General features: G+C 35.1%; 1 protein-coding gene and 1 pseudogene across 2 annotated transcripts; both read right to left on the reverse strand.

The window, feature by feature from the left end:
* Positions 1-1,523: 1,523 nt before the first annotated feature.
* On the reverse strand, positions 1,524-23,258 carry AGR3 (anterior gradient 3, protein disulphide isomerase family member). 2 transcript variants are annotated; one of them, XM_010357659.2, is made up of 8 exons: positions 23,219-23,258; positions 20,447-20,582; positions 16,035-16,098; positions 4,751-4,803; positions 4,121-4,197; positions 3,505-3,568; positions 2,642-2,725; positions 1,524-1,749 (listed from the first exon to the last, which is right to left on the reverse strand). In XM_010357659.2, the coding sequence occupies exons 2-8, from the start codon at positions 20,553-20,555 to the stop codon at positions 1,700-1,702; spliced, it is 501 nt and encodes a 166-aa protein (XP_010355961.1). In that variant the 5' UTR covers positions 20,556-20,582; positions 23,219-23,258; the 3' UTR covers positions 1,524-1,699. The 2 variants fall into 2 exon arrangements, with proteins under 2 accessions (XP_010355961.1, XP_010355962.1); XM_010357660.2 differs by lacking the exon at positions 23,219-23,258 and adding an exon at positions 22,006-22,036 and having other exon boundaries at positions 1,525-1,749.
* LOC104657793 lies at positions 6,474-8,514 on the reverse strand (annotated as a pseudogene).
* Positions 23,259-24,385: the final 1,127 nt, after the last annotated feature.

The following is a 24,385-nucleotide window of genomic DNA, read 5'->3' on the forward strand; positions in this document are numbered from 1 at the left end:
TCTATATCACAAAGCAATTCAAATTTTGCTAAATGCAATAAAATCCTATAAGTTAGGAAAATTTTTGCCCATCTAAAACATTTTCTTTCTTATTTTCTTTTTTATTTTTGAGATGGAGTTTTACTCTTGTTGCCCAAGTTGGAGTGCAATGGAACGATCTTGGCTCACTAAAACCTCCACTTCCCAGGTTCAAGCGATTCTCCTGCCTCAGCCTCCTGAGTAGTTGGGATTACAGGCGCTCACCATCATGCCAGGCTAATTTTTGTATTTTTAGTAGAGATGGGTTTCACCATGTTGACCAGGCTGGTCTCGAACTCCTGATCTCGGGTGATCCTCCCATCTCAGCCTCCCAAAGTGCTGGGATTACAGGTATAAGCCACCATGCCCAGCCTCTAAAATATTTTCTACCTTCTGATAATTACTCCCAGCTGATTTTGGGATTTCTATTAGCAGATTTTTTTTCTTCTTGTTGTTATTTAAATAAATAGAAGACATGGTATTAACTCTCTGGAAGCTTCCTGTGGAGAACTGAGTTGATGATTGGATATTTGATCATTTCAGAATAAATATAATCCTTCCCTACTAGTTAATTGGAGAATTCTTCAATTTTCCTGAAGTAGTTACACTTTTCTTAAAATTATTAGAAGTTTTAAAGTATCTACCCACTAATTAAGAAAAACATGTAGCTGGATGCAGTGGCTCAGGCCTGTAACCCCAACACTTTGGGAGGCTGAAGCAGGTGGATCACCTGAGGTCAGGAGTTTCAGACCAGCCTGGCCAACATGGTGAAACCCTGTCTCTATTAAAAATACAAAAATTAGCCAGATGTGGTGGTACACACCTGTAATCCCAGCTACTTGGGAGGTTGAGGCAGGAGAATTGCTTGAACGGGTGGCGGCGGGGGCACAGACGTTGCAGTGAGCCAAGACTGCACCATTCCACTCGAGCCTGGGCAACAGAGCAAAACTTTGTCTCAAATAAATAAATAAATGTAGTTGAATTTTAAAAATATAATTAGGTTTTAAATGTCTGTCTTAGTGTAAAGTAAGATAAGAAGTAAGTGGTTAATGCTGAAATATGTAGCTAAAAGTTAAAATCACAAGTGGGCAGAGATTTATCTACTTTTTTTGGTAACATGGAGATCATTTATGACCTGGGTTGGCAGGTATGGTACAGTGGAGGAGACAGAATTAAAATTAGATTAGTTGGTGGTTGGACCAGGAACAGTGGCTCAGGCCTATAATCTCAGCACTCTGGCAGGCTTGAGTGCTGAGATTGGAGGATTGCTTGAGCCCAGTTCGAAACCAGCCTTGGCAACATAGTGAGACTGCATCTCTACAAAAAAAAAAAAAAAAAAAAAAATTAGAAAATTAAAAATAAAATTAGATTAGTTGATGGAGTGAAGGAGTGGTGAAGAAATAGAGACAAACCGTATAGGTACCTCTTATTTAGGTCCTCCTGTCTCCACTATAACTCCTGGCAGGCTTTCTTTGCTACTGATGACGCAGAAATAAAACTATATTGTCAGTCTCAGATTTAAAAAACATTCATTTTAATAACACTATTGCAAACACATTAAAAAACTAAACAGTAATATTACAAAATCTATATACTTGCACATTTAATATTTGTCAATGTGCCAGAGGTTTTCTTCATTCAATTTGACTTCTTCGAAGTGAAGGCATTTTTCCATCATCCCTTATAACTCTGATTGAATAAGTCTTAATGCTTTCTTCATGTTTTCTATCACTGAAATAAGAGTTAATATATATTATGCTATTAACAAATGAAAGTACAAATGCTATGGTCTATTAACTCTAGAACCTGAAATTGACCCAATAGCTTTGAAAACTTGAGAATTCATCTGTGACATTAAGGAATATGCTAAAAGTATACATGTAAATTTAGGGATTAGACCATTGAGAACTGGTTGGTCAACTTTATGTTGAATAATTTCATTAGAGGAGTTTTGAGGAATACCTCTTTTATTTTTTAATGGATCATTTTGTATTAGTATTGCTAGATCTTACAGGCACAGTTGTCTTACTAAATGTGGTTGACAATGAATGTTGTAAAAAATAGATTTGGCCAGGCATGGTAGGTCATGCTTGTAATCCCAGCATTTTGGGAGGCTGAGGTGGCAGGATCACTTGAGGCCAGGAGTTTGAGAACAGCCTGGGAAACATACCAAGACCCTGTCTCTACGAAAAAAAGAAAAAAAGAGAGAGAGGATTAAAGTCCTAAGTAAGACTGTACCTCCTTGCTTATAGGCATTAAAGAAAGATGAAATGATTTTACTATCATTTGAGGAAATCACATGAGATCTTTGATACTAGGAGAATGGACTGTCTCAAGTTTCTGTCATTTTAATGGGTACTATATTCTTTTTAGTGATCTCAGAATTTAGTAATCATAAAAGCCCTTAGGCATCCCTGTTAAAATAGATTCTGAGCTACCCCCAAAATTCTGATTTTGGTGGGAGCCAGAAGTTGGCATTTTAAACACCACCACTAGCCTCAGTGATTCTGGTGTGTAGATAGCACCGTTTGTGGAGAAGCACTGATGTAGGGCATCATTGTCCCTTAACTAACAGTCAGGGGTCAGCTATGACCACTGTTTCAGATTGTTTGTGAATACTTACATAGGGGTAAATCCTGAGGCTCATATGTGTACAATCTGTTAGAATATCTTCCAACTATATCAGCTCTGACTGTTAAAGAAGGGTCTGTCAAGAAAAAAACCGAGTCACTAAAGTATAATTTAGCATGTTCTTTTTTTCCACTCTTGTAAAAATTTTATTATTATTATTTTATATTTGGGGGTTATGTGTGCAAGTTTGCTACATAGATATATTGTGTGATGCTGAAGTTTGGGCTTCAAATGAACCCAACACCCAAATACTGAACATAGTACCCAACAGTTAGTTTTTCACCCTTTGGCCCCCTCCCTCCTTCCCTTGTTTTGGAGTTCCTATTGTCTATTGTTCCCCTCTTTATGTCCATGTGTAACCAGTGTTTAGCTCCTATTTATACGTGTGAACATGCACTCTTTGGTTTTCTGTTTCTGTGTTAATTTGCTTAGGATAATGGCCTCTGGCTACATCCATAAAACGTTGTTAAAATCATTTTTGTTTCTTAATCTAAAACAAATGTCAAGCAAATTTATAAGCAAAATTAGTTTTCATACATGTCAGTTCATGATGAATTAACCTGAATTCTCCTTTTAGTGTGTCATAGATCTAAGTCAATCTAGTCTGGGGCACTATATTGAAAGTACATTGGGATATAGATTTAATAGCATACGTGTTTTGAAAAAATATTTAAAATTTTCAAATTGCAGAGATAGTGGATTTTGGTTGTAGAACTGACAAGAGCTGATATTGATTGGATTAGAAATGACTTCTCTTTAAAAAGAATAGTGCTTGAACCAGCATTTGAAAATAAAAGCAAGAATGCTGACTTCTACTAATTTTGTAGATCTGATGAAATGAGATCACATACATACCTACAAACATGATTCTAGGCACATATTGCCCATCAGGTGATAAATTTTTATCAGTGGTTTCATGCTAGCAGAAGAAAAAAAAAAACAATGTTATTGGATTCGTTTGTTTTTGATAGTTTCAAGATGATTTTGTGTGAAGTAGACTGTCAGTAAATTCTATTTTGGCCTTTTATAATTCCACATAACTTCCTCTATTAACCAACATTTAGCTCTTTGTGCTTTAAAAATAGAAAAAAAGGCCGGGTGTGGTGTCTCATGCCTGTAATCCCAGCATTTTGGGAGACTGAGGCGGGTGGATCACTTGAGGTCAGGAGTTTGAGACCAGCCTAACCAACAAGGTGAAACCCCATCTTTCCTAAAAATATAAAAATCAGCTGGGCATGGTGGCAGGTGCCTGTAGTCTCAGCTACTCGGGAGGCTGAGACAGGAGAAATAACTTGAACCAGGGAGGCTGAAGTTGCTGTGAACCCAGATCGCGCCACTGCACTCCAGCCTGGGCGACAGAACGAGACTCCATCTAAAAAAAAAAAAAAAAAAAGAAAAAAGAAAAAAAAAAAGGGGATTCAAATTTTCCATGAAATTATAATATTAAGAAAACATCATAAAGTTTATGTACCATAAGGTTTAGCATGATGAACTTATTCTGAGCCATTTCTTGTATTTCTTCATTTTGGGCAAATACTTGTTTTAGTGCTGTAGGGGAAAACAAAATTGTCAGTTAGTTTTAAGGATCAAGAGAACTTTAATGTAGCATGGCAAAATAAAGCTAATATTTAGCATTTGTTTGCATATATAACTGAGGTGTAAATATTAATAGTTCATTGGCCTATTGCCACTTTGTCCCTCATTGGAAAGCAATGAGAGACAGTCTGTTCAAGGAGACATCAAAGGATAATCACAGTGAAGACACTAGTTTTATAATTTTATGTAACTCATTGACTCATTGGTTAAGACAACAACTTTTTTCTTTCAGTGTTTCTCCACCCTCTCAGCTCACCCCTTTCTTTTCATGGGAAGAAGAGGAATATCTAATTTCCAAGGGGATATAATAGAAATGTTCAGTAGATTGGTAACAATCATTGTGGTCTTTAAGCACTTCAGTAAAATGATGGTACTCTGGCAGTTGTCCAATTTTTGTTTAATGAGATTTGCTGAGTGCCTTCTTAGCTATTATTACCAGGTCACTTTTCCTATTTTATATTGGAAATATTATGTATTATAATAAGAGCTCAGGGGCTAAAATTACCTTGGCAGTATTGACAATCTTCCAGGTGATGAATAACCATTAATGGCTTCTTACTAAACAAAGAAAGTATGGAATTAAGTCAAATGATTAACATTGAGTCAAAACATACAGTGGAGTTAGATTTGAAGTTTTATTAGTTTCAATAAGACTTACAGTAGTAACTCAGATTTACAAATCATAGCACTGTAGTCAACAGCAGTGTTACTCTATTTGTGGCCCCAGAACTGACAGTATCAGTATCACTAGGTAGCTTATTAGGAACTTAAATTCAAAGGCTCCATTCCAAAATTAGCAAAGGCTCCATTCCAAAATTAGCTGGTCGTGGTGGCATGAGCCTGTAGTCCCAGCTGCTCTGGAGACTGAGACATGAGAATCACTTGAACCCAGGAGGTGAGGTTGCAATGAGCCAAGATGGCACCACCGCACTCCAGCCTAGGTGACAGAGCGAGACTCTGTCTCACACAAACAAACAAAAAACCAAAGGCTTCATCCCAGACCCACTCAAATCAGAATCTTTGGGGTGAGGGGTGGTGTCAGGCATCTGTAGTTTAACAAGGTTATTAGGTAATTCTTATGTACTCTATAGTGCGGTTAGAGAAAATCAATTGCGTATCCAGAGATAAAGAGATATTATGAACAATGTATTCATTTCCAATGAACACTTAGTATAAGATTTCAGGAAAGTTAAAGATTTTTAAATTTAGTTTTTAAAAAAGGTTTTATAAAAAAGCTATTAATATTTGACTATTTTCATATCCTTTCATTCTTGCACATTGTAGAATGTACAGACAACGTAAGTGGGAGTTTCCTAGTTAATACATTTTTGGGGGGTCATTTTGATTTTAACCATAAAAAAGTGAAAAAGATAAAAATTCTTCCTCCTACTGCTGGCTTCTCTAACTATGCTGTATTACTTTTCTTTATATTTTCTCCCAGAGGTTTTCAGGTCATATAACTGAAAATCTATATGAATATGTATATATATTGCATATACCCAGATGCATGTTCATATTTATGTGCATGTATTTCATTTTAAAAAACAAAAATACTAGCACACAAGTATCTATATTTTGCTTTTAAAATATAACATATCTTAGATATGCCACTGTTCTTTTATATTATATTCTATTATATGAATATATTTTATCTTATTAGTCCCCCCAAAGATGGATATTTAAATTGTTTCCAATCTCTTGTATTTAGATTGTTCCTAAACATTTACATTTGTACATTTATTTGGTAAACATGCTTTTTTTTTTAAGGCACACAGTTTCCTTACACTCATAATTGCATACTAAACTCTTGTATAGTTCATATTTACAACCTGCCATAACGTTTTTGCATTCTGAATTAGTCCTTCACATTTTGATATTTGGCATAATGTTCAAACACACTTTTTACACACTGACCTCTCCTTAAACCACTCACAGATTTAATAAATCCTACAGAAAAACATTCAGAGATTATTTGAAGGCTTGATCTTCAACCACTCACAGATTTAATAGATCCTACAGAAAAACATTCAGAGATTATTTGAAGGCTTGATCTTCTATTTACTTCAAGATGACAGAATAGTTAGTTTCTCGTGATGAAATACTACGAGAACGCAGAATTAACAAACTGTTGTGTAATTCATCAGAGAAGCATATTAACTCTGCTGAAGTACCACTGAATGAAACAAAAATGAATCTGTGAAGTAGCAATCGGATTGGCAGGCTGGTTTCTATGTCCCATCACTCTCATCGTCTTCTATGATTATGTTTTCTTCCATGTCTCCTTAGGCTGAAAAGGGCTGAGGCTGGCTGGCAGGCAGTTCACTGGCACTATTCTGACTCAGAGGAAGAGACCAGGTTTCTGGCTCTGTGTCCTGAGCGGGTTCACCCAGAGATTCCTCTGCAGAATGCCCTCCATTAAGCTGGGCTTCATCTCCACTGTCAGGGTCGATCGTTCCATGTTCCTTGTCAGTCAGGACTTCCATTTTCAATCTTCCAAAGTGTTGCTTCAGAGGGAGCCTTCCAATATCTTGGATAAAAGAAATCTGAGCTTGATTTCTCATCGGAATGGTTAGTAGAGCAAGGTATGACAGTAGCTGAGTTTGGAGGCATGAAGCTGGTGCGCAGAAGTCAGGAAAAAGTGCTTTTGCTGCCAGGCAATTTTCCCGATACTTTTTATTTATTAGAAACCACTGGGTTGTGTGCAAGGGTCAAAAACTTGATCCTCCTCCTTGGCAATGAGCATATCCTCGGGCTTTGTTGGAATGTATCACACCTCTCGTAGCTATAGCTGTCCTATATTTCCTGAGTAAAGAGTGTGTATTCCGGTCACCACTGAGGATATCTGCAAAACTTAGAAATTCACTGGCTCTCACAATATCATCAGTTTCCATGAAGAAATCTATGTAGTTTTGGTGAAGATATAAATTAAATAAGTCTCCTGGCATGTGTGACATTTCTACTACCTCCTCAGGTTCAACAAGTATGTATCCCGTTCATATTCTGATAAATGAGAGGGCAACCGAGATGAGTCTAATTCTGTTAAAGATGCTCTTTTATGGTATAGGATTTTCCTCAAAGATCAGAATAGAAACAGAGAAACATCTTTGCCACCAATAGCTTGGACCTCTTGATGTTCAAAAACCCTGTCAGGTTTTTTTCTTCGTTTTGATTTTGACAGCACAGCACTCGATTTTAAAGACATTCTTTTTTTCCTTGGCCATACGTTGTTTTCCCCTTTTGAAGAACAAATCTGGAGGCTGTTTATTGCACTTCTCATATCACCAGAACATCCTTGACAGAGCAACTCTAGAGAAGTTTTGTCAGCAACAGTAATTTTTCCTCCACTCTTGTTAGCTTCTATACTCACTATTCGATTAAGAAATTTCGTCATAATTGTTGGTGCCACAGGGTTGAAACTAATATTTGAGATAGAACACTCTTCCTGAATTTCTTTGGGAAACAAGAAACTTTGATTATTATCACCACTGAGACTGTCAGAGATTATAAATGTAAGAGGACATCGATCAATCTTCACATACTTCCTTAGAACTTCATGTAAAGTATGAGAATCCCGATAAAACTGGTTAGGTAAATCTTCAACCAGAATTATGTTCTTATCAGCTCTCAGATGGATCGGTAAGCATGTGTAACTTGTTATACTTTGTTGCTCTTTGTAGAAACTTTGAAAACTGCTATCTGAGACTGATAGGGAAACATACAGAAGCTTGATTCAGTATGAAACATTTCCTTGAAATCATCTTTTTGGAAGTCTGGTAAAACTGGATTAATCCACTTATACTTGAATACCATGCTTATTTGATAGTATTTTTTTGGTAGTTGTTGTTCCACATCCAGGAGGACCTGTTATTAATAAAATAGATCCATCCTGTTTTGGTTGCCTTTCTAAGACTTGAGCTTTTTACCAGGTTTCAACTTCTTCAATTTTCTTTTTATGCACAGTAAGTTCATGCTAAGTTTCTGGTTTATATTTATCTACCCATGATTCATTTTCTGACAGATAGTCTTTTGAATTTTCTAAACCATAAATCTGTTCTAAGGAAAATAGACTTCCTATTTTTCTAGCTGGAAATAATCCTACTTTCTGATGTAGAAGGCTCATTTTTTCTTTATGACTTCGGTTATTCACACCTAATGATGTGGCAGTAATAGTAGAGATGACTCTACACTCTAGAAAATCATTGAAAGATGGGTCATCCAGTCTGTTACCTTTGTGGGAGATACCTTTGGTCTAAGAAAAGTTTTTGACATTATAAGCTGTAATAGTTCCCATCCATAGTATAGGACCTGTAGTACATTAAACTAAATTCACCTCCTTTAAAAAGCTGGTAACTGTTCCTGAAGATGCCAGATTCCTGAAGGGAGAGACCATGCTGTTTTTTTAAAATTGATTTTGCACATAGATGGGTATGTTTGCGAATACATTTCCAGAAGTAGAATTTCTGGGTCAAAGAGTGTGTGCATTTATAATTCTGATATATACTCTCCATAGAAGCTGTACCAGTTCATATTCTCTCTGGTAGTGTGAGCAGTAGTTGTTTTCGCTATTCTCACTAAAGCTGGTTATTAGTTTAAATTGTTTTTAATCCAACAGGTGAAAAGAGGGAAATGAATGTGGTTTGTCTTTCTTATAAAAAATAGTCAATCTTGTATATTTGAGTTACTTATTTTTCTATTCTGTGAACTTTCATATTCTTTTCTCATTTTTTTCTGTTGACTTGTTAACTTTTTTCTTATTAATATGGAGTATATTGTATATTAGAGAAAGTCACCCTTTTAATATGTGCTGCAGTTTTCCATTTAAAAAATATTTTTCCTTTGTTTACTGTAAGGTTTTGGTTATGCAGAAAATTCCGTGTAATTGAAAATATTAGTCATTTCTTTCAGACTTTTTCTTTTCTCTTCTCCTTTTCTTTGGTTATGCTCAAGCCTAGCAGACAGGACTAGCACGAGGCCAGGGAAGCATCTAGAAGACTAAAATTAGAGGCTTTATTTTTGTATCCCAGGTATCATTCTTGCCTCACTATAATCTTGGCTCTCCCCTATTCCAAGCATTTAAAGAAATAAAATTTTGCAGTAGTATCTTCTAGCACCTTAATGATTTAATTTTCATGATTATATCTTTCTAATTTATTTCTGCATAAATGTGAGATATGGATACAAATTTATTTGTTTTTCCCAGATGGCTATCAACTTCTCTCTGACACTAATTATTATGTAACCTGTCTCCCCTCTTCCTGATTTAAAATACCACTTCCTGTATTAAAAATTTCCTGTAGTATCTATTTATCTATGGAGTTTGTCAATGATCAATAATCGATTTACTTATTTATTTGACAAGTAAAAGTTGTGTACATTTATGGTGTATGGCATGCTGTTTTGATATATGTATATTGTGCAGTGGTTAAATCAAGCTATTTAACATATGCATCACCTCATATACTTATTTTTTGTGGTGAGAATATTTAAAATTTACTCTCAGCAACTTTCAAGTATAAAATATATTGTTTTTAACTATTATTCCCACAATATGCAACAGATCTCTAAAACTTATTTCACTTGACTGAATAATGTGTCCTTTGAGCAAGAACTCCCTATCCTCACCCCCAGATTCTAGTAACCACCATTTTCCTTTGTTTCTATGAGTTTGACTTTTTTAGATTACACATGTGAGATTATGTGACATTTGTGTTCCTGTATCTGGCTTGTTTCACTCACCATAACGTCCTCCAGGTTCTTCTGTGTTGTTGCAAATGTCAGTGAACATGGGAGTGCAGATATCTCTTAGACATACCGATTTTATCTTTTTGATATATGCCCAGCAGGGAATTACTGGATCATATGGTAGTTCTATTTTTAATTTTTTGAGTAATCTCCATACATTATGCTTTCCATAATGGCTGTACTAATTTACATTCCCACCAACAGTGTAAAAGGGTTCTCTTTTCTCCACATTCTTGCCAACACTTGCTATTATTCATCTTTTGGATAATAGCCTTTCTAAAAGGAGTGAGGTGGTATTTCATTGTGGAGTTAATTTGCATTTCCCTGATGATTAGTGATGTTAAGTATTGTTTTCATCTACCTGTTGGCCCTTTGTTTGTCTCCTTTTTTTTGAGATGGAGGTTTTGCTCTTGTTGCCCAGGCTGGAGTGCAACGGTGCGATCTCGGCTCACCACAACCTCTGCCTCCTAGGTTCATTGATTTTCCTGCCTCAGCCTCCCGAGTAGCTGGGATTACAGGCATGCACCACCATGCCTGGCTAATTTTGAATATTTAGTAGAGATGGGGTTTCTCCATGTTGATTAGGCTGGTCACGGACTCTCGACCCCAAGTGATCTGCCCGCCTTGGCCTCCCAAAGTGCTGGGATTAGAGGTGTGAGCCACAGCGCCCAGCCTGTATGTCTTCTTTTAAGAAATGTCTATTTAGGTCTTTTGTCCATTTTTAAAACACAAATTCCATTTTTGTTTTGTTATTGAGTTGAGTTCCTTACATATTTGCCTCTTTTCAGATGTAGGGCTTTCACATATTGTCTTCTATTCTGTTGGTTATTTCTTCACTCTGTTATTGTCTCCTTTGCTGTACAGAAGCTTTTTAGTTTGATGTAATCTCACTTGTCTATTTTTGCTTTTGTTTCCCATGTTTTTGAGGTCATATAAAAAAAAAATCATTGCCCAGACTAATGTCTGGGTATATAGAATGATTTTTAAATACTGCTTTAATTTTAAGTGAATTGTGAGCATCAAAGGAGACAGGCTCTTTGGATACCTATTCAGAATTTCCTTCTTTCCAATGGCTAAATAGTATTTTGTTGTGTACATATACCATATTTTATCAATTCATGTGTTGATGGTCAGAAAAGATACTTGATATAATTTCAGTCTTCTCACATTTGTTAGACTTGTTTTGCGGTCTATCATGTGATCTGTTCTAAAAAATAGTCCCTATGCTATTGAGAATGTATCTTCTCTTGCTGTTTGATTAAATGCTCTGTATATGTTTGTTAGGTCAATTTGGCCTAAAGTGTAGTTCAAGTCCAGTGTTTCCTTATTGACTTTTTGGATGATCTGTTCATTGTTGAAAGTGGGGTATTGAAGTCCCTTACTATTGTTGTGTTGTAATCTATCCCTCTTTTCAGATCTATTAATATCTGATATATGTATTTAGGTACTGTGATGTTAGATGAATATATATTTATAATTGTTATACCTTCTTGGTAAATTAATCTCTTTGTTATTATATAATGACCTTCTTTGTTTCTGTTTACATTTTTTGACTTAAAGTCTGTTTTGTCTGATGTAAGTGTAGCTACTTTTTTTTTGGTTTGTTTTGTTTCCATTTGTATAGGATATATTTTTTGATCCTTTCAACTGCAGTTAATAAGCATCCTTCAAGGTGAAGTGAGGCCCAGCATGGTGGCTCATGCCTGTAATCCCAGCACTTTGGGAGGCCAAGGTGGGAGGATTGCTTGAGCTTAAGAGTTTGAGACTAGTCTGGGCAACATGGTGTAACCCTGTCTCTACCAAAAGTACAAAAATTGGCCCGTGTGGTGGCACACATTTGAAGTCCCAGCTACTTGAGAGGCTGAGGCAGGAGGATCACTTGAGCCTATAGCTGGGTCTTGTGAGGGTTTTTTTTTTTTTTTTTTTTTTTCCCAGGGGGCAGGGAGAATCGGTTTTTTAATCTATTGAGTCACTCTATGTCTTTGGACTGGAGGTCCAAATCCATTTACATTCAAAGTTTTATTTCTATACTTTTATTATGTTTTGTTTATTTACAAGTAACACACTGTTTATTATTGCTTTGTAAAGTGTTTAATAATGATTAAGGCCTAATCCTTATTGCTGTCTTTTCAGAATGTTCCTAACTATCCTAACTACTCATGTCTATTTTTTAATTTCAATTTTAGAATTATCTTTTAAAAAAATCTTATCGCAATTTATTGTGATCATCTTAAAAAGTTTTTAAGTATAGAGAGAATTGGCATTTTTATGATGTTAAGTCTTGCAATCCAAGAATATAATATGCACTGACATTGGTTTGGAAATTTCTTTTTTCTTTTCAGTGTATTTAGGTTCATACGGATTTTGCACATCTTCTGTCAAGTTTATTCTGGAGTATTTCCTTCTTTGTCATTGTAAATGAGGTATTCTGCAAGTTTTTTTGGATGTGTTTTTCTATATATAAATACAGTCAGTTTTTAAATATCAGTGTATTCCCATCGAATTCAACAGAATTTTTGTTATTCTGAACATTTAAATTTTTAAAGTTTTTCAGGTATATAAATTATCATTTGCAAATAAAGATACTTTTAACTTTTCCTTTCTACATTCTCTACTGTTTCCTCCTATACTTGCATTAGTTAGTACCTCCAGAAAAATGTTAGTAATTGTTGTGATTGTACATGTACTTGTCTTATCTGCACTTTAATGGGACACTTCTATCTGTTTTCCCAGTAAGCGTAATGTGTTTATTTTTGTTGTTGTTGTTGCTACTGTTGGGATGCTATTTCTTTGTTAGGGTTAATTTAAAGAAATTAATATTATCAAATGCAAAGTCTTAAAAATTCAAATATAGATGTTTTATTCTATTAATGCATTTTCAGAATTTATGGAGATGAGAGATACTTGTATGGATTGTCTCCTTATAAATATTAAATTATTTTAATTAGTACATTTCTTAATCCTAAACCACCCTGGCATTATCAGACCAAACCTTAATTTATCAGGGTGTATTTTTCAGATGTTCTGCTGGTGCTCCTTACTAATATGTTGTTTGTTTGTTACACTGATATTTGGAAGTGAGATTCTTCTGTAGACTTCTTTCTTTTCTAATACTTGTCCAATATTGAAACAATAGTTAATTTGAAATCTTTCTTCATCTTTAAAGAGTATTGCAATAGAATGTTCTTTAGATATTTCATTAATTTAATAATATGTTTCTCAGCTTTATTCCCAAAGACTCAGTAGGCCTTTAAGAATAAAAACAGTATCATACTTGGTCATTGAACCTAAAACAGTGTCTGGCACATAGCAGTGGGCATTCAAGGAATACTTGACTGATTAATTATAAATCTGGATTTTTAAAAAAGCTACTCAAATTGCTCTGATATTCAAACAGGCAGGGCTTAGAACTGCTGCCCTATACCTGTTTTCTATTTAAGCCTGTGTAATGCCTAATAAGTAATACTACTTTGTTTATACAACATATTCAAAAGCTTGATTGAGTAATACATTCATTAATACACAGGTATTTAGAGCTTTCGTTTATAAAATGCATTCTAACAGCAACTATTAGTCCCACTGGCATACAATAGCAGAGCAAATACTTGTGGCATCCTTTTGAAAACTAAAATGCCTTCTTTTGATTCTTCTATGAGGTATCTATATGAACTGCTAAAATTAACGGAGAATGGAGGATGCAAAATCAACATGCAAAATCAGTAGCATTTCTATACAACAATAACAAACTAGCTGAAAAAAAGAAATAAGAAAGCAGTGCTATTTACAATAACCACAGAAAGGCCGGGCGTGGTGGCTAATGCCTGCAATCCCAGCACTTTGGGAGGTTGAGGTGGGCGGATCACCTGAGATTAAGAGTTCAAGACTGGCCTGGCCAACATGGTGAAACTCTGTCTCTACTACTAATAAAAAATTAGCTGGACATGGTGGCATGTGCCTGTAATCCCAGCTACTCAGGAGGTTGAGGCAGGAGAATCACTGGAACCTGGGAGGTGGAGGTTGCAGCAAGCTGAGATCGCATCACTATACTCCAGCCTGGGCGACAGAGTGAGACTCCATCTCAAAAAAACAACAAACAAACAAAAACCACACACACATACACGCACTCACACACACACATACACATACCCCTAGGACTATATTAACCAAGGAGGTGAACGATCCCTACAAGAAAAACTATAAAACATTGATGAAAGAAATTGAAGAGAACACCAAAAATGGAAAGACATCCCATGCCATGGATTGAAAGAATGAATTTTGCTAAAATGACCATACTATCGGAAGACATCTACAGATTCAATGCAATCTCTATCAAAATTCCAATGACATTTTTCACAGAAACAAAGAAAAAATCTTAAAATTTGTATAGAACCACAAAAGACTCCAAATAGTTCAAAGCAATACAGAGTGAAAAGAACAAACTGCAGGCATCATACTACTTGACTTCAAAATATACTGCAAAGCTATGGTAAACAAAACAGCATGGTATTGGCATAAAAACAGACACCTAGACCAATGGAATAGAATAGAAAACCCAGAAATAAATCCACATATTTAAAGTCAGCTGATTTTTGACAAAGGTGCCAAGAATATGCATTGGGGAAAGGACACCCTCTTCAATAAATAGTTCTGGAAAATGTGAATATTCATATGTAGAAGAATGAAACTAGACTCCTATCTCTCACCATATGCAAAAATCAATTCAAAATGAACTAAAGACTTGAATGTAAGACCCCAAACTATAAAACTCCTAGAAGAAAATATAAGGGAAGCCCTTCAGGACATTGTTCCCAGCAAAAAAAATGTATGGGTAACACTTCAAAAGCAAATGCAACAAAAACAAAAATAGACAAATGGTACTATATCACCTGAGAAGCGTCTGAACAGCAAAGGAAACAAAAGAATAAGGGGATAACCTGTAGAATGGGAGAAATTATTTGCAAACTATTCGTTTGACAAGGGCCTTATATCTAGAATACACAGGGAACTCAAATAACTCAGCAACAAAAATTCCCAAATGATTTGATTTTAAAATGGGCAAAAGATCTGAAGAGACGTTTCTCAAAAGAAGACACACAAATGGCCAAGGATGTGAAGAAACTCTCAACATCTCTAATCATCAGGGAAAGGCAGATCAAACCACAATGAGATATTATCCCACCACAGTTAGAATTGATATTATCAAGAAGACAAAAAATAACAAATTCTGGTGAGGATGCAGAGAAGAGGGAATTCTTATACACTGTTGGTAGGAATGTAAATTAGTACAGCCATTACGCAAAACATATAGAGGATTCTCAAAAAACTAAAAATATAACTACCATATGGTCCAGCTTTCCTACTACTGAGTATTTATTTTAAAAATCAGTATATTAAAGAGATATCTGCATCTCCATATTTATTGAATCACTATTCACAATAGCAAAGATTTATAGAATCAACCTAAATGTACATCAATGAATGAATGGATAAAGAAAAAGTGTTACATATTCACAGTGGACTATTACCTAGCCATAAAAAATAATGAAATGCTCTCATTCACAGCAGCATGAATGAGCCTGGAGGATGTGTTAAGTGAAATAAGTCAGACTTAAAAAGATAAATACCATGAATTCTGACTCATATAGGGTAGCTTAAGAAAAAGTTATACTAATAGAAGTAGAGAGTAGAGCTCTGGTTATTAGAAGCTGGGAAGGGTTCAGAGCTGGAAAAATAAGGAGAGGTTGATTAATAGATGCAAAAATACAGCTAGATAGTAGGAATAGGTTCAAGTAGTCTACAGCACTATAGGGTACATGCAGTTAACGATAGTTTATTGTATATTTTTAAAAAGCTAATAGAGAGGATTTTGAGTGTTCCCACCAGAAAGAAAAGAAATGTTTGAGGTGATACATATGCTAATTACACTGATTTGATCACTACACATTGTGTACATGTATCAGCATATCACTCTATATTCCATAAATATGTACAATTATTATGAGTCTACTACAAATAAAAGGAAAAAAATGAGCTGAGAGTCATATTACCTTTTGTGAGCATAAAAGAGACCTTCTTCATAAGTTTGTACCCAAGTGATGTCATCTCCCCATCCTGAAATAGAAGAGAGAAATCAGTGCAGTAACCCAGAACTAGAGACGAGCTCTGAAATGGGTATCTAATAATCAGATATCTACCTACAGATATTTAACTAAGCCTTCAAGCTGTTGGCTGATATATGATGCAGAGGACCCACAATTTTCACTAGATATGGAGGTGGTTTCCCTTTATATTGTAGTACTGAGGTTTTGCTACTGTATTTCAAACCTTGAGGCCCATGGCCTTCAAGCCAGTAAGTGCTTAATAAATGTTGTTATGATTAGAGCTGATTGAAAGGACATCTTTGGATAATGTAAAAGCTCTGGCTTTAGGAATGTTTGGAAAGTAACAGTTCATCTTTGCACACTTTGTAAGATTATTAGGAATCCTTTGGGCTGTACTCTACAATGCCCTCCTATTTTGGGTCCCAAGAGATGCTGACCTCTTCTAAGTCAGTATACATTGTGAAATAAGGGAATTCTGAATTTTGCTTTGAATTCTGACATGGAAAAAATTCTTGTGTGGGAATTTCACGGCTGAGAGACATGATTAAACACATGTGTTTTGGAAGCACCCAAAAGAATGGAGAGAAAAAACAGAAAGCAATAAATATAGAGAGAACCCATTCGCCTTAAAGAAATGGTATGAGTATTTGGGAATGTGTATTGGCAATTAAAGAATAAGATCATCAAGGAGAAGAATGCCCAGAACCTCCAAAAACATTACTGAGTATTTTCAGGAAGTGTCTCAGTCTATCAATGAGAGAGACTGAATTAATGTGAAAATTAGCAATATTTGGAAGTCAGTTTGGGCCCAGATTTTCATGTACATTTCAAATGTTGTCAGACCACAGTTTCTGGCTTTAATGTCATGGTAAATATGATAATAATTTGATAAATATGATTCCATGATTTTTGCTTATTTGTTTTTCATGTTTGTTTTCTGGTGACAGCTTTATTGAAATAAAATTAATACACCAATACAACTCACCTATTGAAAATGAATACTTTTGGCCAGCCGTGGTGGCTCATGCCTGTAATCCCAGCACTTTGCGAGGCCGAGGCGGGTGGATCGTTTGAGGTCAGGAGTTCAAGACCAGCCTAGCCAACATGGTTAAACCCCGTCTCTACTAAAAATACAAAAATTAGCTGGGTGTGGTAGCATGCACCTGTAGACCCAGCTACTCGGGAGGCTGAGGTAGGAGAATCCCTTGAACCTGGGAGGCGGATGTTGCAGTGAGCCAAGATTGCACCACTGCACTCCAGCCTGGGTAACAGAGCAAGACTCCATCCCCCCCCCCCCCCCAAAAAAAAAGAAAGAAAAAAAATGTATACTTTTTTCAGTATATATACAAAGTTGTGCAACCATCATCACAATCAATTTTAGAACATTTTCATCTCCTCAGAAAAAAAACTCTATACCATTTAGCTATCACCTGCTCCCCATTTTCTTCAACTGCCACAGCCCTAAGAAACCCCTAATCTACTTTCTGTCTCTATAGATTTGCTTATGCTGGACTTTTCATATAAATGGAATCATACAATATGTAGGCTTTTGTGACTAGATTTTTTCACTCAGCATAACCTTTTTAAGGTTCATCCATATAGTGACATGTATTATTATTTAATTCATTTTTTATGGTCAAATATTATTCCATTGTATGGATATACCACATTTTATTTATTTGTTCATCAGTTAATGGATAGTTGGGTTGTTTCCAGTTTTTCCCTTTTATGAATAATGCCACTATGAACATACATAGACAAGTTTTTGAGTGGTATATGTTTTCATTTATCTTGGGTATACACCTAGGAGCGGAACTGCTGAACAAATGGTAACACTATATTTAGCTTTTTGAGGAGCTGTCAGGTTATTTTCTAAAGTGGCTACATCATTTTATATTCTCATCAGCAATGTTTTTGGTTTTTTTTTTTTTTGCCTGATTTAAAATCTTAACATTGAAAAACATCTCTTATTAGTTTAATGCCACATCTTAACAGGAACTCTTGCTCTCTGTAATAATCCTGAAAGATCCTTTTTCCAACTTTGGTTGAACACATGCGATATCTATACACCACATTTTCCATTAAGTAAAAGTTATTCTAAAACAGCAAGTGAGACTAGGCCTCTGCTTAATTTTCCCTCTTCTGATGCAAATATCATTCAATGCTGGAGCATTAGCAGTGGGGAAAATTTCTGTTCTCTGCTCCTGCTCAATTTGGTTCCACAAACAGTAAAGGAACATCTGCTGCATAACTTACTCCACAAAGCAGTGGGAATACAAACATAGAGCAATATAATCCCTATTCTCAAAAAATTCTCCAAAGCCCTGTAGGAAAGCTATATTGCATTATAATAATTTTTTATATACTCTGTTATAATCACAATAGGTCAAAGCTGGTACAGTTTAAATGCACCTCATGGCTTCTGCTCATTACTCTAATTCTATCCCTATCTCTGTCTCTGGCTATGTTTTCTTGTCTTTTGAGATTTTATTCATTTATCTAACATATATTTATTAAGTATTTACTATCTGCCAAGCACTGGACTAGGTACTCAGCAATTCTGATTCAAAGGAAGTTGGGATTTTCTTGGATCACTGTATGCATATGTGTTTTTTTCTCCCTGAATCTTCTACTACCTTTATCTAATTAATCTTCCTTTTCTTCTTACTTCCTTCTCTACTTAACTGGTGCTGCCCTGTGCTCTAAGGGGCTCCATATGCTACTCTGTGTACTGTATCCAAGCTCCTCCCACTCACCCCTACCTTTAATCTTCATTCATTCTGAGCCTCATTCTCTCCGTTGTTCACCATGTAGCAATAGATGGTAAAAGACTTTGCCAAATATAAACCAGTTCTCAATAATGGTGTTCTCAGCTAATATCAGTAATCTTCTGTGTTAAATTAGTTTCTTATCAATTGAAATAACAGAACCTTTAAGTTGTTTAAAATAGAGCATACAAATGTAATATATTTTTCAAAACATTCAACAAGAGTTTTAAATAAATATTTAGAAGTGAGCACACAGAATGTTGATGATTTGTGGTACAGTTATCACAGTGCTGCTTAATGCAGACCTGGAAAATCTTTAAGTTTAGTCTTTGGCACTTTAAGGCTACTGAGCTCATTGTTTTGCAACAATTACGCTTATATAGAGACATAGAGTTATGTTTAGGAAAATATTTCAACTTTTTCATTCATTTCTTTTGCAAAAATATATTGACTTTCTGTGTATATAGTTTGTGTGCTTGTTAAGCTGAAGTAGAGTTAATTAGCTTAGGTAAACATTGATGAGCACTTGGCTGGCACTCAGTACATCTGTTAAGAAATGAATGTACTTGGGAAGCAAGTCAATCTTTTAGAATTTGAAATTATATAATATATATCTATAACTATAGCATATATTTATATATAATTTGTTATATATTATAACATAAATGTATACTATTGTATATAATATATATAATTTATATGTTATGATTATAATATATATGATATATATATGTATCAGAGATAGGAACAGAATTATTTGTTCCCACATGGTTATTCAAAACTAGCAGTATTACTACAAGGCACTTGACCACTATTTGCAGTGGTAATGTGAATGGAGCAAACAAATGGTCAAGTACTTGGTGGTAATACTGATAATTTTGAATAGCTATGTGGGGACAAATAATTCTGTTCCTACTTCTGTTACTTAAAGATATAGAAACCAACGTTGAGAATTTTTTCTTTTATAAAACGTTTCTTTACAGATGAATATGTATTTGTTGCTTAGGCCAAAGTAAAACAGTAAATACAAAAAGAAATGTTTTCTAAACATGTAGCCAATGGCAATCCTTGATTATGTCTAAAACCACTGTCTTCCAGAGTCAATATAGCAAAGACTTGGGTACCCCAAATTCTCAGGGTTTGGGGTACAGTATAATTTTCTGGGAAGGCTTATATAAAATCATTCCAAATTATTATTATTTTTTTTTTTGGAGGACTGGGAAATAGAGGACTGGGAATTGGAGCAAATTTTGAGGAACCTTAAATTGCTATTAGGACACCAATATGACATAGCAATCCATCATTATTTTCTAGGACTCTGGTTACCAAAGTTATAGAGAGCAAGTCAATTCTCCATTATTTCAGCAAAAGATAATGCAAATTTATGTTATTGTTTGCTAGTTGATTTGATTCACTGCCTAAAATAAACTGATTCCTTCTGTTTTTAAAAATCCACTTTGAAGTCACACACAACAAAAATCATTCAGTTAGTTGAATTTGTTTTATAATTAGACCATGAGTGAAGACACCAGATATTTTAAAAAGCAATCCAAATGACTGAGTTTAGAAAATAAAATGAGATTACAGCACCTCTTGAGAGTGTTTGAGGAGGCCTTTTTTCCTTTTTTATTGCAATGGCAAGGTTGGAAGAAACTGCGACGAGTAAGAGGCAGAGAACCATAGCTGAGTGTAGCATCATGTCTTCTAGAGAATCTCTCAGAAGAAGCTAGATGACAGAAAGGAATTCTCAGAATCTAGTGAGTTACTTCAAGCTATTATTAGAAGATATTTGCTAAGAGTTGGACCAATACCGTGATGACAGACTGTTCTGCTTTTTTGGTTTGACATGGTATAACCAACCACATAGAATTTTCATTCACATTTTATTTTTAAAATGCTTAATCAACTCAATACATGCTCAGCTGGTGAAAAGTCACGTTCTGTGCATCCTGGGCATAGTGCTGTATAATTAAAAGAGAGCTGGATGAGGGCACACAAAGCCTGCTTCTGAATCGCCCTGTAGTGTTCACACCACCAAGATGAAACTCAAATAAGATTATGTTTTTTAATGTCTTGTAAACTATAAAGTGGCTTTTAGCATGCAGAAATATTCTTTGCCTTTTGATTCTTCTGTATCTAGTAGGTCAAAACATTCTGACTCTATACCAAGATAAGATTATACATGAACAAATATTGCTTAAAATAGAAATCAGAGGAAAAATAGAATATGGAGGATTCTTGTCCTTCAGTTCCTTTATAGTTTCTTACCTTTCTCATCCTTCCAACAATTACTCAGAATTTTGCCCTTCAGTTTATAATACAGCTCTTTATAAAAATAAAATACTGTCATATTACTATAAATTAGACATATGTATAGAGAAGCGTAGATGTGCCATGATTACATTCTCATTCAAACCAATTCTTAACTCAATGTGAGTCTTTTATACTTTGCACATTAAGATGAAAACTAAAGTCCAAAGTTGGGCCTGATCTGAATCTGGTCATAAATCACTTGATAAATATATTACAGGAAGTCTGTAATACTTGTGAGATGTTTAGTTACAGCATTAGCATATAAAACTCATTTGAAAATGGTTGGCACATGCAGTTTTGAAACTTTACCTCAAAATATAAAATAAATATACAGATATCCTTCACATTTATTTAAAGTTTCTTTAAGATGTCTTTCCTATTGACTTACATTATTTAGTATTGAATTCATCACCAAAATAGTAAAATTTCCTTAGCCAAGTGAGTCTCCTGCCTTGGTCTCCCGAGTAGCTGGGATTACAGGTGTGTACCACCACACCTGGATAATTTTTCTATTTTTAATAGAGAGGGGGTTTCACTGTGTTGGCAGGCTGGTCTCAAACTCCTGACCTCAAATAATCCACTTGCTTCAGCTTCCCCAAGTGCTGGGATTACAACGGTGAGCCACAGCTCCCGGCCTCCTTTCGTCTCTCCTCCTTTCCCCTCCTCTCCCCTCCTTTCCCCTCCTTTCCCCTCCTTTCCCCTCCCATCCTCTTCTGTCCTTTCTTTCCAGGCATATAAAACCCTGTTAAATAACGATCATGGTGTCTGATAAGGATTTCAGTTTAAGTTTCCATAACTTATTAAACCATAAAACATTTCAGAATATCATCTTGTACCTTAAGGCCTCGGTCATCTTGTACTTTAAAGACTGAAACAAAGGAAGGGTGGATTTTAGTAGAGGACAGGGACATTTGACTCTGGAACATGAAACCCAACCCAGCAAAGGCAGCCTTAGTTAGACAGGTTGGGAGGTGCAGTGGAGAAACTGAAGCAACCGTCTAGTACAGGATCTTAACCTGAATCCAGCAGGCTTCTCGAAGGCCTGTGGATGAGCTACAAAAGGCTCAAAACCCCTGGAAATTGCATGCAAAATTTTATCTGCCTGTTCCTTTTCCATGGGAATAGGGTCCAAAACGTCATTAAAATTCTTCCAGGGATCTTGGATATAAAGAAGAGTTAAGAAAAGTCAATCTGGAGGACCCTTTAGAAAGATTTTTCTATGTTAGGTACAGAGACAAGCAGGTGGAATCTGCATTTTAAAAAAGAAAAAGCATAACTTCATCATTTTTTCTATTTTAAAGCTGCCAAGCTTAGGGTTAGGTGGGAACATTTTTTTCTTTAAAATTTCAAATATGTATTATTGTCAAATACTTTCTAATTAAAAAATAAAAATCTTGGTTTTCTGGTTTTACATTGATAAATTATAAAATAGATATTAAATATATTCTGTGACAAAGCAGTACAACTTGTACATTGTAGATTTTGAATAAATAATGCTTTCCTTGGTAAAATACAGTGTAAATTGCTGAGGGTCCTTTAGAATCAGTTGCAAGGTTAAGCTACTTGGGGGAACACAGATAAATATGGCATGGTTACAGGCCTATAGCAGCTTAAAATGCATTTGGGAGGCATATAACCATATGTCAGAAATTAGGTTGTATAAACATTGGTCAATTAGCATTTTCTGACATTAGTATTTTATTTTTCAAAAGTAATTTAACATAAGTAACTGATATTATAAGCGCCTATATTTTAAAATAAAACAAGACTTAAAAGACTATAAAGAAGAGCTATTATTACTTGTAGAATAATTTTTAAAGAGTCGTTTTTGTGGTTGACGTCAATTTATTCTAATACCATTAATATAAATGGAGATAAAACTATGAAACCAGCAAAGGAAATCCAGTTCGGTAAAAGAAGAAAATTAAAAATTCATTTCACTTTCCCAGCCTTTACTGAAAGCTTCACTTTTAAATAGCAAAAGGTAATTATTTAAATATTGCAAAGCTTGACCACTGATTAAGTAATCTGGAAACTTTGCTTGCTTACCTGACTTGGCCAGTGCTCTTGTTGGAAATGTACTCTGGATGTTTCTGGTTAAAAATGGGTGTGGATTTATAGACACACACACACACCTGACCTACAACCTCACCTGCATAGAAACAAGAGCATAGTTACCGGAAAACAAACTTTAAAAAGTAGGCTGGTCTGAAAGACTCTGTACTTCTTTCCAGTTCTCATGCTTCTCACACTAAAAAAGCTCTTTTCTTTTTCTCTAAATTCAGATTGAATGTCCTCATAAAATGAGGTTAAATACCATCTTTGTGGTTCTTTCTCTTTTACTTTTTATTTCCCAAGGTAATTTAATGTTTGGCTGAAGTTCAGCACACACACAAAAAAAAAGGAAGAAGGAAACCGGAATGAATTTAAGAACTGTGTGCATGCCATTGTTCTTGATGAGAGTGCTGTGAGGCTTGCAGATTAGAAATAAAGCAAATAGAAATTCCTAAGGGTTACTCTGTTTACAGGAATATAATTAACAGCTAAAGAGATTGAGTCCTTTTTTTTTTTTTTGAGAGAGAGAAGGAAATAATTCTGTTTTAAAATTGAACATTTTCATAATTTGATTATTCTTTACAATTTTTCTATAAAACCTTTACTGTGCACAAAAATAGAAAACAGCAATTAGATAAGTTTAAATTTATCTAATAGATACTATTTAATTAATTGGCAGTAGTTATTTAATTACTGTTAAAATAATGTAGGGCAGGATGTCATCAAATTTGTTTTTTTGCACAGCCCAGGAAATAGGAACGATTTTGACATTTTTAAATGGTTGGGGAAAAAAAACAAAAGAATCATATTTTGTGATATGTGAAAGTTATATGAAATTCACTTTCAGTGTCCATAAATAGAGATTTGGCGGATGGCATGCAGCCATGTGCATTTACTTATTAGTGTTTGTGGCTACTTTTGTACTGCAACAGCAAAGTCCGGTACAGTCCAGGACAGTGGATACCAAAATCTGTGCACACTAAGTCCCATATCTGGCCCTGCGTAACCCACAGATATGAAAAGTTGGTCCTCCATATATGCAGGTTTGGCATCCTGTGAACACAGTATTTTTGATCCACTTTTGGTTGTGGATGCAGAGCTTATATGAAGGACTGTATTTATTTAAAAAAAAATTCTCCTCTATGTGAACCCACACCATTC

Source organism: Rhinopithecus roxellana, chromosome 6 (genome assembly GCF_007565055.1).
Source record: "Rhinopithecus roxellana isolate Shanxi Qingling chromosome 6, ASM756505v1, whole genome shotgun sequence".
NCBI lineage: Eukaryota > Metazoa > Chordata > Mammalia > Primates > Cercopithecidae > Rhinopithecus > Rhinopithecus roxellana.

Coding starts and splice junctions, on each gene's coding strand:
- AGR3 (XM_010357659.2), bottom strand. CDS start 20,555: ATGATGCTACACTCAGCTATGGTTCTCTGCCTCTTACTCGTCGCAGTT. Junction 3,569..4,120: donor TCATCATGCTAAACCTTATG/GTACATAAACTT, acceptor TTCTTCTGCTAG/CATGAAACCACTGATAAAAA. Junction 1,750..2,641: donor GCCTCAGGATTTACCCCTAT/GTAAGTATTCAC, acceptor CTCTTATTTCAG/TGATAGAAAACATGAAGAAA.